Source organism: Budorcas taxicolor, chromosome 7 (assembly GCF_023091745.1).
Source record: "Budorcas taxicolor isolate Tak-1 chromosome 7, Takin1.1, whole genome shotgun sequence".
Lineage (NCBI taxonomy): Eukaryota > Metazoa > Chordata > Mammalia > Artiodactyla > Bovidae > Budorcas > Budorcas taxicolor.
In genome coordinates this window covers 45,849,944-45,866,967 of record NC_068916.1, presented here as the reverse complement: position 1 = coordinate 45,866,967, position 17,024 = coordinate 45,849,944, and the positions used below count along the sequence as shown (strand labels likewise).

Genomic DNA, 17,024 nt, shown 5'->3' with positions numbered 1-17,024 from the left:
GTAAGGTCACTCAGAATACTATTTTATAAAACTATCTATGGTTAACAGGCCTTCCAGAATAGGCATTAAGACCTCAGTTAACCATGCTAGAGAAATCAACCGAGGTCAATAATTAAATGCTTATTACCTCAAAATCTAAAACAACTTCTTGTTCACTTGTGCTGATATAATCTAAAAAGCATTTAAATCAAATAACTTACAAAAAGTACTAAGACTCGGAACGAATTACTTAATACCTGAGACTCAATGCCCAGATTCTTCTGAGCATTGATTCTAAGAGCCAATCTCTTTGCAATTTCCAGTTTCTCAGCATTTCCTGCAGTGGGAGCAGGAACACTGGATGTTCCAGGAGCCGCCATATCCTTCACTCTCTTCTTTGAATTAAACATGCTTTCAATTTGCTCATCAATCTAAACAAGAAAAAAAAGCATTAGTAAAAATCTAATTAAAAATACCAATTTAGAGAGGGTGAGAGGGAGGAGAGGAGTAAGAAGAAAGGGACAGGTGAGGGGAGGAGAGCGGGGGAAGAGGAGAGAGGAAGGAAAGAAAGTAACGGAGACACAGTGCTGCAAGAACCACTTCAGCAGACTCCTGAGTAGTACAGAAAATACATCCCAATTCAGTAAATGAAGAACACGGGGTGTCAAGACAGAGCAGCCAATTGGATGCAGCCAAGTTGCTCTGGGGCCCAGGCCTTGAGGCCAAATTATGTACACTGCAATCAAAGAGGCTGGAAGAAGGGAATAACTCAAGATCAGTGGACAACTAAAAATACAGCCAATGGTTAGCAGGGGAAATGATACAACATGTTCTCAAGGCAGGGCTCCTAAAATTCTTTCCAACTCCAAAAAGCAACTGGGTTTACCATAAAAAACTGGGTAAGACAATCAGGGAGAAAAACCTTTATTGTTTTATTTCTTTGAACCCAGGAAGGAAAGGCATGAAGGTGGGTTTCCCCATGAAATCAAGAGCAATACTGACAATCCTGGCTCTTCAGGAGTCACGTGAGTCCTACTGCCACCGTGTAATCCTCAGGTTAGCCACTTGTATCTCATAAGCTATTAGCATTTCCTTTTAAAAATGTCTTTTGCCCCCAAATGAATACTAACTCTACCACATAAAGAATGCAAATCCCTTCATATGCAGGAATTAGGCTAATATTTCAAATCCCAAATGCAAAGAAAAACTTTTTTAGGGTTTAAAATTAACTTGGTTAATTTAGAAAGAACTTTTACTGAAATGGAAACAGACAACTCACCTTCTTTTTAAAGCATTTGTTATCTAATAAGGTCTTTGAGCTATCAACTACTTTCAAACTAACGTTTAATTTAGTAACACTTTAAACAGCATACATGACATTAAAATCCAAAACAAATGCACAAAATTAGGCATGGGGAATGCACACAGTGTTAGGTAAGAGGGATAACTTTACTTTTGACTTTATTTATTTTAGTATTGCTCTAATCTTTTAATTAATTTTTAATTTAATAAATTATTCTAATTTATTGAGAGCCCAGATAGTTCAGTTGGTAGAACATCAGACTTTTAACCTGACAGTTCAAGGTTCCAGGGTTCAAGTCCCTGTTCAGGTAGAAGCTTATTTGGGCTTCCCTCGTGGCTCAGATGGTAAAGAATCTGCCTGCAATGTGGGAGACCTGGGATCAATCCCTGGGTTGGGAAAATCTCCCGGAGGAGGTCATGGCAACCTGTTCCAGTACTCTTGCCTGGATGGAGAATCCCCACGGACAGAGGAGCCTGGCAGGCTACAGTGCATGGGGTCTCAAAGGGTGGGACATGACTGAGTGATCAAGCACAAAGCATTTTACTACTGCTCTAATTTTTTAATGAAAGTTATAATAAGATTTTAATAAAAGGGGGAAAATTAATGTTTTATTATGAGATTTTTAAAAAATGTTTAAATAACAAAAAAATTGAAGTGGTTTTAAAAACAAAGCCAGAAATTCTTCAATACTCTTCCCTTCATGAGGTGGAGCCTCTCCTTTAATGTAGGCTGAACTTAATGACTTGCTTCTAATAGACAAAATAAAGTGGAAAAGCCAGTATATAACTTCCGAGATTAGTCATAACAGGTACTAAAGATTCTTCTTTGCTCTCTTGGATCACTCAATCTGGGAAGCCAGCTGCCATGTTGTGAGAACACAAATGCAGAGTAAAGAACAGAGGCATCCCACCAATTGAAATCAGTGAGCCATTCTGAAAGAAGATGGGCCTGCATCAGTGAAGCCTTCTGATAACTGCAGCCTGGAACATCAGCTTGACTGCAACCTCATGAGACGCAAAGTAAGACCTTAAGTAAGTCACCTAGCTACACTGTTCCTGATTTCCTAACCCTCAGGAAGAGTAGGTAATAAATGTTTATTGTAACCCACTAGGCTTTGGACTGATCTATTATACCATAACAGAGATCTAAATACATTGACTTAACTGAATTTTAAGCCAATATGGTATACTAGTAAAAAAAAGGCCTAGAATTAATAGGAGACATTGGTTCCTGACTGTGCTTAACAGCCAGTGTGGTCATTTCCTGAAAGATTAAATTCCCGAATTCTTAAATTGTGCTCTGAGCCAAGGTTTAATGCAGTATATTGAAAAAAAAAATTATATGACCAAATATCAAATATGTTGGAAGAATTCAGAATTAAAATAAATTATTTTATTAATGTCTTTTCATACCCATTGACAGGATACCATTAATAGTGGAATATACCAGCAGATTTTCCAAAAGTATTTTATAATGAAAACATCTCAAGCTCAAACTCCTGGGATTAGGGTTCCACAGCATACTCCAAGAAACCCTTAACTTGCTGAGTCCTTAAGGTCTCTTTTCACTAGGTCACAAACAATGCTGTAAGCTAAGAAAATGGGCTTTAAACAGCTATGCAAATCTGAAAAGGTTATTATTTGTTTCTAAGCCTCAGTCTCCTCAGTTATAAAAAGGGAATGCTTTGAGTATCCACTTCTCTGGCTATTGTGAGGAAGTCTATGAAATAATCCCTGTAAAGCACCTGGCACAGGACATGGAACTTAATACCATGCCATAAATGTTCACTATCAAACCCTGGGATGGGAAGATCCCCTGGTGAAGGAAATGGCAACCCACTTCAGTATTCTTGTCTGGGAAATCCCATGGACAGAGGAGCCTGGTGTGCTACAGTCCATGGGTTCACAAAAGAGTAAGACACAACTTAGCAACTAAATAACAACAACAATTATTAATAAGGATGTTCTATAATAATCAAACTGTGAAGTATTTACAAACAATATTAGTACCAATGATGTTAAAGATACAGGGAGCCAGGCACTCTTAAACACCATTAGTGTGAGCGCAAGCTGGCACTGACCTTGCAGGAGAACAATCTAACAACGTTTTAAGACCAAATTTGGATATACCCTTGGACTGAGCAACTCCATTTATACACTTAAACAGTCTTCCTTAAGACTTAATATGATGAATGTGCAAGGTTAAGTGTTCAAGGATGTGCAATTAAGTACAGTATACTCCAAATAATGACAAATATATATTCCAAGTATTTGTTTCCAAATATTCAAAAATAGGGATTTAATTGCTTATACTGTAGAACATTCACATAATGAAACATGTAGCCAAAAAAACAGCATGAGAGTGAATTTCCTAAAAGGGAAGATTTCAACATAGGACTATTGTTGTAAAGAAAATTATAAAGCATTATGACCTCATTTTTATGAAAATACAAAAATACGGGCATATGTGAATACATTTGTACACACACAAAAAAAATACTGAGAAGCACACCCACCAAAAAGTTTCCAGTAATTTGCTACCTAAACAAGCCTAAGGTAAGACTTCCAGTACAAGACGAACAATTGCTTCACCTGGTAAGAATAAGGCTTTAGGACAACGATACTTACATCAACCGCAGCATCCTCATCATCTGAATCTTGCAGACCAAGAGCAGCTTTTTGTAACTTCTTTCTCTCATTAGCCAAAGCTTGTTCTGTTTCATCGAACTTGAATCCCTTACCAGAGAACCCACTACTCTTTTTAATTATTTTCCCTTCCTTTCAAGGAAAAACAAGAAAGTTAATTTCATAATAAAAACTTTAATGTTCAGAAATTTATGGCAATTAAATAGTTTTCAAGGTGGGGTATGATAATGTAACAAAAACATTTTATTTAGCATGTGAGAAAAAAACAAGAGCTCTGTATGTACACTACAAAAATACTAAGTTGAAGAGAGGATTTTTGTTCTCACCCCTTTCCTTTTCTATCTAAAGAGAGAACTGAAAATAATTCTATCAAGATTTACTGGTATTAATACTCAGGGTTTAGAATACAGTGAATTGTATAAAAATAAGAAAAGTTATGTAAAAAAAAAAAAAACTCACAGCTTTCTGTTGATCTTTGAAATCGCTCCAGAGTTTCTCTAGATCAGGTGGCACTGCAGTCCCTGACAGTTCAAGGGCTTTAATTATGTCTCCAGCATACCGAGCCTGATCTTCTGTGATAAAAGTGTATGCATAGCCCTAGCAAACAATGAAAAGGTGGTGCTATAAAACACTAACAAGATGATGACTCCTTAGAAAACAAATAGATGAAATCTGAGTCACCTAATATACCCTCTAAGACAACTCCACTACTCCACTAAAAAGAATTTTAAAGATCACAATAGAGACTTACTAAATTCCTTAATATCTAAGTTTAATATTTATTGTAAAAATAAGTTAGAAAATTTCTAACTCCTTAATGCATAAAGAGAAATTACATACGTTGATGACTTTTACATAAATGTACAACTGCATTGTAAGTATGACTTTTAACACATCTTATTTTTCCCTTTTGCTTGCATTCCTTTCTTCTACTACCTACTGTACCCCTCTACCCCAGCTAACCTGTTATTAACTTCCTAGAATATAGCATCCCATATTCTTTAAAGACCAATTAAAAAATAAAAATATACAGACATGTATACCTGATACGTTTTCAAATAAAAAATGAAGTCAACTACATCACTTCCCTGCAATTCTCTAATGCCTAAGGATTCACATGTCCCCAACAGTGTTTTTGGTTCAGGTAAGAGAAAAGACTGGAGTCGTAAGCAGAGGAAAATCAAACTACAATTAGATTGCCATCTTCATTAAATGTTCTATCCTACCAGTGAACTGTTATAAATTTTAAAACTATCCTTAATATTTTATTTCAGGAGTACCTAGTTACCCTTCTCCAGAGGATCTTCCCAACCCACGGATCAACCCCAAGGGAAAGGCTACCCACTCCAGTATTCCGGCCTGGAGAATTCCATGGACTGTATAGTTCATGGGGTCGCAAAGACTCAGACGTGACTGAGCAACTGTCGCTTCACTTCACTTCACCTAGTCACCAGATTTGACCCCTGGCCTACTTTTATACAGCCCATGAGTTAAAGTGGTATCACAGTTTTTAGGATTGTATACACAAATACACAGAGGATGTGACAGAGACTGTATGTGACCCAAAAAGGTTATAATTTTAACTACACAGAAAATCTCCCAAATCCACAGAATAACTCAGGTTAAAAGAATAAATGCCATTACTACTTATGACCTGTGTAAATCTGGCAAATAACATCAGTGTGCCTCAACTTTTTTCATCTGTTTAAAGCAGTAATATTATTGACCTTAAAGGGAATTTTTGAGAATAAAACAAGATATACATAGAGCAGTTAAAACAGTGGTGGGCATTTAATAAATACTCCATAAATATAACCTAACCTGTTAATAATATTATTGCTTTCGTATATAGAAATGCCATGGTTATAATACCAAATATATCACCATCAGTGCTTCCAACAAAGGAATATTCTGCTGCTTTCAAAAACAATGAGTTAAAACTATACACTCAACAGAATACAGGTGTCAAAAAAAGAAATAATATACATTTGTATGGGGCTAAAGACAGGGGTGATAGGTGTGGGCTGAGTATATTTTATGATCCCATATTCTTAAAAAAGTAATGAACACTCTTGAACTATATATGTGTAATGTATATACAGAAATTTTTAGGTGGGGAAAATACCTTTCTGGGGACACAAGTGGTTAACACTATCTGCCTATATAGAACAGGTAGGTATCTGATAATGTTAACAGCACTTAAGACGTGTGTATGTATATAGATGACATCAACTAATCCCCATACTCTGAAGATTCCCTGTAACTCCTATTATCTACACTTTAAAGTCCTAAAGAAACACTCATATTTTAACATAATGGAAATCAACTTTAAAAGCAATTCTTTTTACTTTGTTGCCTGCTCTTCCAGTCCGTCCTGCTCTGTGCACATAATCCTCATAATGGTTGGGGCAGCTATAGTTTACAACAAGAATCAGATGCTTCACATCGAGGCCTCGGGCAGCAACAGATGTGGCCACAAGAAGTTTGCAGGTCCCATTCTTAAAATCATTTATGATGCTATCTCTGTCATATTGATCAATGCCTGCAAATGAATTATACAGTTGTAAAACCACATATTCAAATTAAATTTTCCATTTTCTCTGACATTCAGAGAAAGAAGCTAAACACAGGGTAAAGAACATATCCAACTTATACTGACCATATGTCAACCACTACCACATAGAAAATAAAAATTTGCAGGGTGCTGAGAGAGTTGGGGGAGTATGGATAGTTTGGGATTAAAATAAACACATTATTATATGTAAAATAGATAACCAACAAGGATCTATAGTACAGCACAGAGAACTATACTCAATATTCCGTAATAACATATAATGGAAAAGAATCTAAAAAGGAATAGGTATAATATATAACTGAATCATTTCGCTGTACACGTGAAACACAACATTGTAAAACAACTATTTCAATAAAAATTTTAAAAGACTAAGAAAATTCAATAGCAAGACCAAATCTTCCCTTCTTTTCTTCCCTTTCTTGTACATAAAGCTAACAACTGCAGAAGCCCAATCTTAGAATCCCTAACCTACAACTGTTATGGGGGCAAAGGGAAAAAAAAGGCAGGTACATCCAGCCTATAACGACAGGATTCAGATCTTCTGACTTCTCCTACAGGTTATTTAGTTTTGCTACTAACAGTTTTGTTCAAAGACAAGGAGCAGCAATCACATGAGAACTTGTTAGAAATGCAGAGTCTCAGATTCTACTGCAGATTCCACTGCCCAACTATCTGACACCTAAACGATACACTTAATCAGGTTCTGCATCTTAACCAGATAGTTGGGTGATTATCATTCACAGTGCACTGCTTAAGAAGAACCCGACTGGAATGCTCTTAAAATGTGTTACTCAAAGAGCCTCAGGATGAGTGACAAAGCAGAACATAAAATATCAAAATGTTCTATAATAAAATGTCCAGGCCACGAATATACCTTATGATGGGATACCTGGGAATCTCTAGTAATCAGAGAAGGGAATGCAATAAATTCTCAAAACTTGAAATTCATTTTTGCAACAAGAAATAATGGAACATTTCATATAAAACCTGTGTTTAGCATCTAAATATTATCAGTATTAATTTATATTACCTAAAATTTTGAATGTACTCTTCAAAGACTGAATGATAGAAAGTATTTGGATCTTATGTCAAAAAACCTAGCAGCTCAATACTACCTCTAAAATCTCACAAGAAAAATTAATGGAATGAATAATAACATAAAGTTTATAATTTAAAAATACCCAAACTTCTCCTTTAGATTAAGGTATCTCCTATGTGGAACAGAGTTAGTAGTTACTGGCAGCAACCATTAACCATCTTCCTTTTTAACATATCCCCAATTTTGTTATCCACCCAACTAACAATCACGTATGTGAAAGTGAAAGTGAAAAGTCGCTCAGTCGTGTCCAACTTCTTTCGACCCCACAGACTATACAATTCACGGAATTCTTCAGGCCAGAACACTTGAGTGGGTAGACTTTCCCTTCTCCAGGGGATCTTCCCAACCCAGGGACTGAATGCAGGTCTCCCACATTGCAGGCGGATTCTTTACCAGCTGAGCCACAAGGGAAGCCCAAGAATACTGGAGTGGGTAACATCCCTTCGCCAGTATATCTTCTCAACCCAGGAATCAAACCAGGGTCTCCTGCATCGCAGGCAGATTCTTTACCAATTGAGCTAATATCAAACCAAAGATGAGCCTAATTCAGTCTCAGGAAGTGAATAATGTTCAGTGTAAACGAGCCCTTCTCAAACTTCCTGTGCTCGGGTTGCCTGTGCACTCTTAAGGCAAGTAACTTGGTGGGCTATTATAGAAATACTGCGGACCTCATGAAGACCCTGAAAATCTCAGAGACCTCAGGGGTGGGAGGACAATATTTTCAGAGCCATTTGCAATTCCCATGCCTATGAATGACTTTCCTGGTGGCTCAGATGGTAAAACGTTTGCCTGCAATGCAGGAGACCCAGCTTCAATCCCTGGGCCGGGAAATCTCCTGGAGAAGAAAATGGCAACCCACTCCAGTATTCTTGCCTGGAAAATCCCATGGACGGAGGAGGCTGGTAAGCTACAGTCCATGGGGTAGCAGAGTCAGACATGAGCGACTTGACTTCACTTCACTTCTTCACATGCCTATGAATGAATTAGGCATAAGCCAGTGAAGTAATTCTGGCCAAAGAGACAGAAGTACAGGAAGGGTATTATAGGCAAAAAGTTTTCTTACTTCTATAAAAAATACACATTTCCACCAAGATAGGGGGAAATGTTACTAGATTAACCATCCTGCGGCAACAACTATGAGTTCTAAATATAAAGAACTAACTACCTGAAGGGACTAGAGAATGACTAAAAGCAAGCAGAAGCTGGAAGGGAGTTTACATCTGAAAGAATGCAATGGCATTGGTTAAGTTTATAGGATTTTACTTATTTTAAACTTTCTGTTTGGGAGCATGCCCTGAGCAGCCCAGGTAGTGAAGTCATAGTCTTACTGACAACAAGCAACAGAAGAAAGAAGTTAGGATAAACTCAGGACCACAAAAGAGGGGATAAATCCCAGGAAGAACAACAGCGCAGGCACACCCAACTGTGCATAAAAACACTGCCCAACTATCTGACACCGAAACTATACACACATGAAGCAGAAGTCAACCAGCCCAGCTCTGGCTGAAAGAAGTTAACCACCGCTGAAACCTCTTTTAGATTTCAGAGGTTACCCATTGCAAGAAAGCTTTAAGTATGGGTCTAGTCAAAAATTTAAAAAAAAAAAGATCATGGCATCCGGTCCCATAACTTCATGGGAAATAGATGGGGAAACAGTGGAAACAGTATAGACTTTATTTTTGGGGGCGCCAAAACCACTGCAGATGGTGATTGCAGCCATGAAATCAAAAGACGCTTACTCCTTCGAAGGAAAGTTATGACCAACCTAGATAGCATATTCAAAAGCAGAGATATTACTTTGCCAACAAAGGTCCGTCTAGTCAAGGCTATGGTTTTTCCAGTGGTCATGTACGGATGTGAGAGTTGGACTTGGAAGAAAGCTGAGCGCCAAAGAATTGATGCTTTTGAACTGTGGTGTTGGAGAAGACTCCTAAGAGTCCCTTGGACTGCAAGGAAATCCAACCAGTCCATCCTAAAGGAGTGAATCAGTCCTAGGTGTTCTTCGGAAGGACTGATGCTAAAGCTGAAACTCCAATACTCTGGTCACCTCATGCGAAGAGACGACTCACTGGAAAAGATCCTGATGCTGGGAGGGACTGGGGGAAGGAGAAGGGAACAACAGAGGATGGGATGGCTGGATGGCATCACCGACTCAATGGACATGAGTTTGAGTGAACTCCGGGAATTGGTGATGGACAGGGAGGCCTGGCGTGCTGCGATTCATGGGGTCGCAGAATCGGACACAACTGAGCGACTGAACTGAAGAAGCAGATAAAAAGATGCTTAAACTCACTGGTCATCAGGCGAATGCAAATCAAATGACATACCAGTTCACATCTACTAGCATAGCTACTACCAAAAAAACTGAAACTAACAAGTGCTAGTCAGTGGATAAACTGAGTCCCTAATATACTGTTAATGAGAATGCAAATGGTGCAGCTCCTGTAAAACACAGTTTAGTGGTTCCTCACAAAGTTAAACATACACTTATGTGACCCGTCATTTCACTCCCAGATACACACCCGAAATAAATGAAAACAGGAATTCAAGCAGACACTTGTGTATCACTGTTCAAAGTAGCATTATTCACTAAGCCAAAGGTACAAACAACCTAAATGTCCATCAGTGGATGAATAAATGAAGCAAATATCATATATATATGTACTGGAATATTTAATATTATATTTCTTCCCTTAAAAGAGAAAGAAAATTCTGATCCATGCTATAACATGGGTATATCTTAAAGACTCATATTATGCTAAGTGAAATACACCAAGCACAGAAAGATAAATATCACTTAAGTGAAGTACACAGAATAGGCAAATTTATAAATATAAAAAGTAGAATACAGGTAACTAGGAGTTGGGAGGGTGGGAAGCATGGGGAATTGAGTATTGCTTAATAGATAGAGTGTCTGCTTGAAATGATGGAAAATTTCTGGAAATAGAAATGGAAATGGTTTCACCACACTGTAAATCTACTTAATGTCAATGAATTATACACTTGAAAGTAGATAAAATGGCAAATTTTATGTAATGTGTATTTAGCCAATTAAAAAGAAAAGGAAAACAAAATGAGTCATTTTCAAACATTTAAAGTTAACCAAATACATATCCTCAGTCCTTTTAACTGCATTCCACAGGAGGCCTAGTATGGGAGCCTGTAAGCATGTCCCATCCCACATGCTCTTCTGCATACTGAATGACGTTTTCCCATGAAGACATGGAGTCTATGCCTCCATCTCCTTGAATGTGGGCCAGTCTAGTGACTATTTTGACCTACAGAACATGGTGGAAATAAAAGTTCTACCACTTCCCGGTATCCTCCTGAACTATCTTGGCAGCTTCTGATTCTTGCCCTCTGGCCAAGCAGCCTCACACAGAGGCTCACAAGTGGAAGTCAGGACTCCTTGCCAATAGGAGTGAGACGTCTGTCAAAAGACAGTACAACCTGTCAGCTGCCTAAACACGGCAAATTGGAAATGGAACCCCAACTGAGCCATCCCAGTAGACAGAGCACGGAAGACAGACTAGACATGTGTGCTAAGCCCTACACAAATTGCAGATTCATAAGCAAAGTAAATGACTGTTGCCACTCAATTCAGGGATGGTGTGTCACAAAGTCATACTACAGAACACCTGGTAAGTGGGCTTAACTCAACTGTCTCTGCTCCATGTGTTTAGTGTTCCAAGTCCCACGTATACGTAACAATGGCGACATTACACAGAAATTAAGTAAAGTGCCAATGGTAATCATAAAAGCCTCTAGGCAGCATGGTACAATGGAAAGAATATAACATGAATCAAAATTTTTAAGTTCAATTTATCCTTAGATGATTGCTGGTCATGGAATCTGGTCAAACCAATGTATTGTTGGCTTAGTTTCTTCATCACTGAGATGGAATAATAATAATGCTTACCCGCAGAGAACTGTCAGAAATGAAAACTGACAGATAGAAAATTTAGTGCTAGCCAGTTATCCACGTTAAATACAGCCCTGTGTATATGTCAATCGCAAACTCCCTAACTATCCCCAAGGGCATGGAACTCTGCTCAATGTTATGTGGCAGCCTGGATGGGAGGGGAGTTTGGGGGAGAAAAGATACATGTATATGTATAGCTGATTCCCTTCACTGTTCACATGAAACTATCACAACATTGTTAATCAGCTATACTCCAATACAAAATAAAAAGTTTAAAAAAAGAAAAAGAAAAAAAAAAATTAGTGCTAAGTTAGAGACAAAGGAAATACACAGTCCAGTGCTTGGCCAACCTAAGTCCATTACAGATATTTCAGTAAATGTTACCTCCATGAAGAGACATGCAAGGGTAAGAAGCTCTCATTAAATCTTTCAGAAGACCATCAGCATGTTCCTGTTTATCCACAAATATAATGACAGATCCTGATTCTTGATAATGACCTAGAAGTTCAAGTAGCTTCAAGAATTTCTTTTCTTCTTCAATCACAATCTGAAAACAACACATTGTATAACATCAACAGACTGAAATTCCAACTACATTTCATGAACAAAAATATTCATTTTATTTGTGGCAAATAGATGACATCTTGCTGTATCTTTAGGAAACAGTAGGAAAATGTTGACTTTAATTGGTAAATCACTAAGACCAAAAAAATAAAAATTAACTTTCAAAGACTAAGAGGCTTACAAATGTGGACAGATGATTATCTGTTCTGACTCTTAACTTCACATCCTATTAACCAAATAACACAGGTATGTGACATTTTATCTACCAGCCCACAACTTCTGGTGGAAAACTTTATGAACAGTTCCATGCAATAGAAAATTCAAATATATCTGGTAAAATGTTAAAAGCTGCAGTTGATGTATACTATTTGATTTTAGGAAGTATCTGCCTACATCACAGTGATCCCTAAAGGATGACACACTGCTTAAACATATAGGGAACTGGGGGTTTCCTAAGGATTGTACCCACCACTTGTTGCTCCACATCCGAGCAAACTACACTTCTGCCTCCAACCTGCACTTCAATGGGTTTACTCAGGATTCTCCGAGCCAAGGCTTCCATAGCTCTGGGGAAAGTAGCTGAAAACATAACTGTCTGCCTGTCAGGGCGAACATTATCCACTATGCGCATGACCTGAGAAAACATTACAAATAAATATGGTGAGAGTAGTCTTCAAAATTCACAGGATGGTGAAAACAAGTACCAAGAACTTTTGAGAACATCTATTCAGTGACTTTTAAACTTATCTTAGAATATTACCTTGATTTCACCTTAAAATTTGTTCCTCTCAGTGTTCCCTTCTGAAGAAATGGCAACTCTAGTCACTTACAGCTTTATGCCCAAAATCCAGGAGCCATCTGTAACTACTCTCTCTCTTGCTCATTCCATGCCCAATCCATCAACAAATTCAGTAGTCTTGACCTTCAAACTAAACAATACAAGTATTCCTCACTGCTATTACTGTTTTCCTTCCTTTACTCAACCCATTTTTACTGAGCAACCATTATGTGCCAGACATTGTTCTAAGTGCTTGGAATAAGCAATAAAAACTTGTCTTCATGGAGCTTACAGTCTAATGATGGTGGATAAATATTATGTAACAAATGGTAATAAGAGCTACAGGATAAAAAAAGAATAATGAAGGTGCAAATATTGTTAAGGGGTCCAAATAATTATGTCAGTGTGTAAGAGTCCCAGAGAAAACAGGGAGTTACAGGCTTCTTATGGCCTAAACAAGAAAAAAAAAAAAAAAAACAGAATGAATAAAATTATTAATGATGGTTTCAAGGTAGACAGTGGTGAGTGGTTGGAAACTGGGGAGGGTAAAGGTCTTGCCAAAAAAAAAGATCTTCACGACCCAGATAATCATGATGGTGTGATCACTAACCTAGAGCCAGACATCCTGGAATGTGAAGTTAAGTGGGCCATGGAAAGCATCGCTACAAACAAAGCTGGTGGAGGTGATGGAATTCCAGTTGAGCTGTTTCAAATTCTGAAAGATGATGCTGTGAAAGTGCTGGACTCAATATGCCAGCAAGTTTGGAAAACTCAGCAGTGGCCACAGGACTGGAAAAGGTCAGTTTTCATTCCAATCCCAAAGAATGGCAATGCCAAAGAATGCACAAACTACCGCACAATTGCACTATCACACATGCTAGTAAAGTAATGCTCAAAATTCTCCAAGCCAGGCTTCAGCAATACGTGAACCATGAACTTCCTGATGTTCAAGCTGGTTTTAGAAAAGGCAGAGGAACCAGAGATCAAATTGCCAACATCCGCTGGATCATGGAAAAAGCAAGAGAGTTCCAGAAAAACATCTATTTCTGCTTTATTGACTATGCCAAAGCCTTTGACTGTGTGGATCACAATAACTGTGGAAAATTCTTCAAGAGATACCAGACCACCTAACTTGCCTCTTGAGAAATCTGTATGCAGGTCAGGAAGCAACAGTTAGAACTGGACATGGAACAACGTGGGTCCAAATAGGAAAAGGAGTACGTCAAGGCTGTATATTGTCACCCTGCTTATTTAACTTATATGCAGAGTACATCATGAGAAACGCTGGGCTGGAAGAAGCACAAGCTGGAATCAAGATTGCCGGGAGAAATATCAATCACCTCAGATATGCAGATGACACCACCCTTATGGCAGAATGTGAAGAGGAACTAAAAAGCCTCTTGATGAAAGTGAAAGTGGAGAGTGAAAAAGTTGGCTTAAAGCTCAACATTCAGAAATTGAAGATCATGGCATCCAGTCCCATCACTTCATGGGAAATAGATGGGAGACAGTGGAAACAGTGTCAGACTTTATTTTCTGGGCTTCAAAATCACTGCAGATGGTGACTGCAGCCATGAAATTAAAAGACGCTTACTCCTTGGAAGAAAAGTTATGACCAACCTAGACAGTATATTCAAAAGCAGAGACATTACTTTGCCGACTAAGGTCCGTCTAGTCAAGGCTATGATTTTTCCTGTGGTCAGGTATGGATGTGAGAGTTGGACTGTGAAGAAGGCTGAGTGCCGAAGAATTGATGCTTTTGAACTGCGGTGTTGGAGAAGACTCTTGAGAGTCCCTTGGACTGCAAGGAGATCCAACCAGTCCATTCTGAAGGAGATCAGCCTTGGGATTTCTTTGGAAGGAATGATGCTAAAGCTGAAACTCCAGTACTTTGGCCACCTCATGCAAAGAGTTGACTCACTGGAAAAGACTCTGATGCTGGGAGGGATTGGGGGCAGGAGGAGAAGGGGACGACAGAGGATGAGATGGCTGGATGGCATCACAGACTCGATGGACGTGAGTCTGAGTGAACTCCAGGAAATGGTGATGAACAGGGAGGCCTGGCGTGCTGCGATTCATGGGGTCGCAAAGAGTCGGACACGACTGAGCGACTGAACTGAACTGAACTGAAAGGTCTTGCCAGGAATACGCAGGACCACATTTTCATTCTAATCATAGATGATGTGATATCTATGAAAGGGGCTGCTATACCCAAGGCATGTGGAAATCTTGGGCTCCTGGTCCAAATTATCTCTCAACTCTGGATTATTCCAATTGTCTCCTAACAGGTTTCCCTGCCGTTGCTCCTGTCCAATCTGAAGTCTATTCTCCACCCAACAGCCAAAATTATGGCTTTAAAACATATGCCAGTATTTTCAGTTAAAGACTGTGGTTGCCCACAGACATTTACTTTCTTCACTTGAGAAACCCATTAAAATGTAACAAGGTTTTTAAAAAATTGCTCAAACCAACAAAGAAAATAAGACAGGGGACTTCCCTGGTAGTCCAGTGGCTAAGACTCTGTGCTCCCAGTGCTGAGGGCCTGCGTGTGAACCCTGGTCAGGGAACTAGACCCCACACGCCACAACTAAAAGATTCCATGTGCTGTAACTAAGACCCACTGCAGCCAAATAGATCAATAAATAATATTTTAGAAAAAAGAAGAAGAAATAAGATAGGATGTGATGGCAACAACATTTTATTTAAGTGGTACCTGACTTAGTAGACTCAAGAAAACTATATCCTAAACTGGGAAGGAACCAGACTTTCAAGAAGCAGCGTCTCTTATCCCTAGCCTGTTCATCTTTTTCAGGAGGATTACTCTTTAGTATTTGATCTTTACATAAATTTCACAGTCAATCCATCTTTAATGTTTTCCAGTAAGTTTCACAATTTTCTTCAGATATGTCTTATAATGTCAAATTTATTTTTTCAAGCTTTGTAAACACATTTTTAAAGTCCTAGGAAAGTGAAAGTCACTCAGTTGTGTCCGACTCTTTGCAACCCCACGGGCTATACAGTCTATGAATTCTCTAGGCCAGAATACTGAAGTGGGTAGCCTTTCCCTTCTCCAGGGGATCTTCCCAACCCAGGGATCAAGCCCAGGTCTCCTACATTGCAGGTGGATTCTTTACCAGCTGAGCTATTAGAGAAGCCTACACACTGTAACTAGAGTTGCCTCCACTCACCCCAACTAGAGAAGCCAAAAATAAAATTTAAAAATATTTTTTAAAAATTATTTTGTTATCCATAGCACACTGACAACTCATTCTGCTCTTCTTAAGAAAAAATTCTACCACCTTTTACAATGAGTTTTAAGTTTTTATCACTGAAATTTTATATTTAAGGAAACTGCATGTGTTAAGAACATAAAATCTAAGCTAGACAAATGCCTTGGGCCTCAATTTTTACATTTGGAGGATACAACCAATCTGTGCTATCCAGATCATGAGGTAGTGAAAAGCCTAAGTTAAAGCCATTTGGAAGTACAGTGAAAATCATAATATATGAAAGCTTAAGCTTCTATTATGACAAATTTTACCAATGATGCCTAGGAAAGACTGCAGAAATACATCCTGAAAAGTTTAAGAATCCAAAGCATAAATATTTATTTCAATTCCCTACATCCTCAATTCCCTGTATTACCACACAAAAGAAATGTGAGAATTTCAGAAATCATACAAATATTTCAGGCTCATGGCAATTACAAGGTTTATTTTATAGACAGAAACACAAAGAAATTTAATGAATACCTGTGGTTCAAAACCCATGTCAAACATTCTGTCTGCTTCATCTAAAACAACATACGTCACTCTTCGAAGATTTGTAACCCGACCTAACATGAGGAAAAAAAATAAAGACAAAAAGAAAACTAAAAATCAGTCACAATTCATTTTATGACTACCAAAAACTTTAAAAAACTGTAAAGGGAACTAAAATGCCTGACCTAACCAGAGGGGCAAGTTAAGTATCTTTAAACAGTGGAAAGAAATTTTCGTTTACAATGTCTTAATCTAATGGTATATACTTTCTGACAATGGGTATATGAGGCCCTTTTATTTTGTCAAACTCGTCTCTTGCATACCATCATAGGGCCTGAAGAACCTGTAAAATTCAGAAAACAGCCCTCTCCAAAACACATCATAAAACTAAGACTGAG

At 38.2% G+C, this 17,024-nt stretch overlaps 1 protein-coding gene across 1 annotated transcript in view; it reads right to left on the bottom strand.

The window, feature by feature from the left end:
• Positions 1-17,024, bottom strand: part of DDX46 (DEAD-box helicase 46) — a 46,889-nt gene that overhangs the window by 8,468 nt on the left and 21,397 nt on the right. Inside the window, exons 13-19 of the mRNA XM_052643473.1 lie at positions 16,618-16,700; positions 12,557-12,721; positions 11,908-12,070; positions 6,276-6,469; positions 4,387-4,524; positions 3,910-4,059; positions 237-410 (exon numbers count right to left, since the gene is read on the bottom strand). Of these exons, the coding sequence (XP_052499433.1) occupies positions 237-410; positions 3,910-4,059; positions 4,387-4,524; positions 6,276-6,469; positions 11,908-12,070; positions 12,557-12,721; positions 16,618-16,700 (1,067 nt within the window). The remainder of the gene's footprint in view (positions 1-236; positions 411-3,909; positions 4,060-4,386; positions 4,525-6,275; positions 6,470-11,907; positions 12,071-12,556; positions 12,722-16,617; positions 16,701-17,024) is intronic.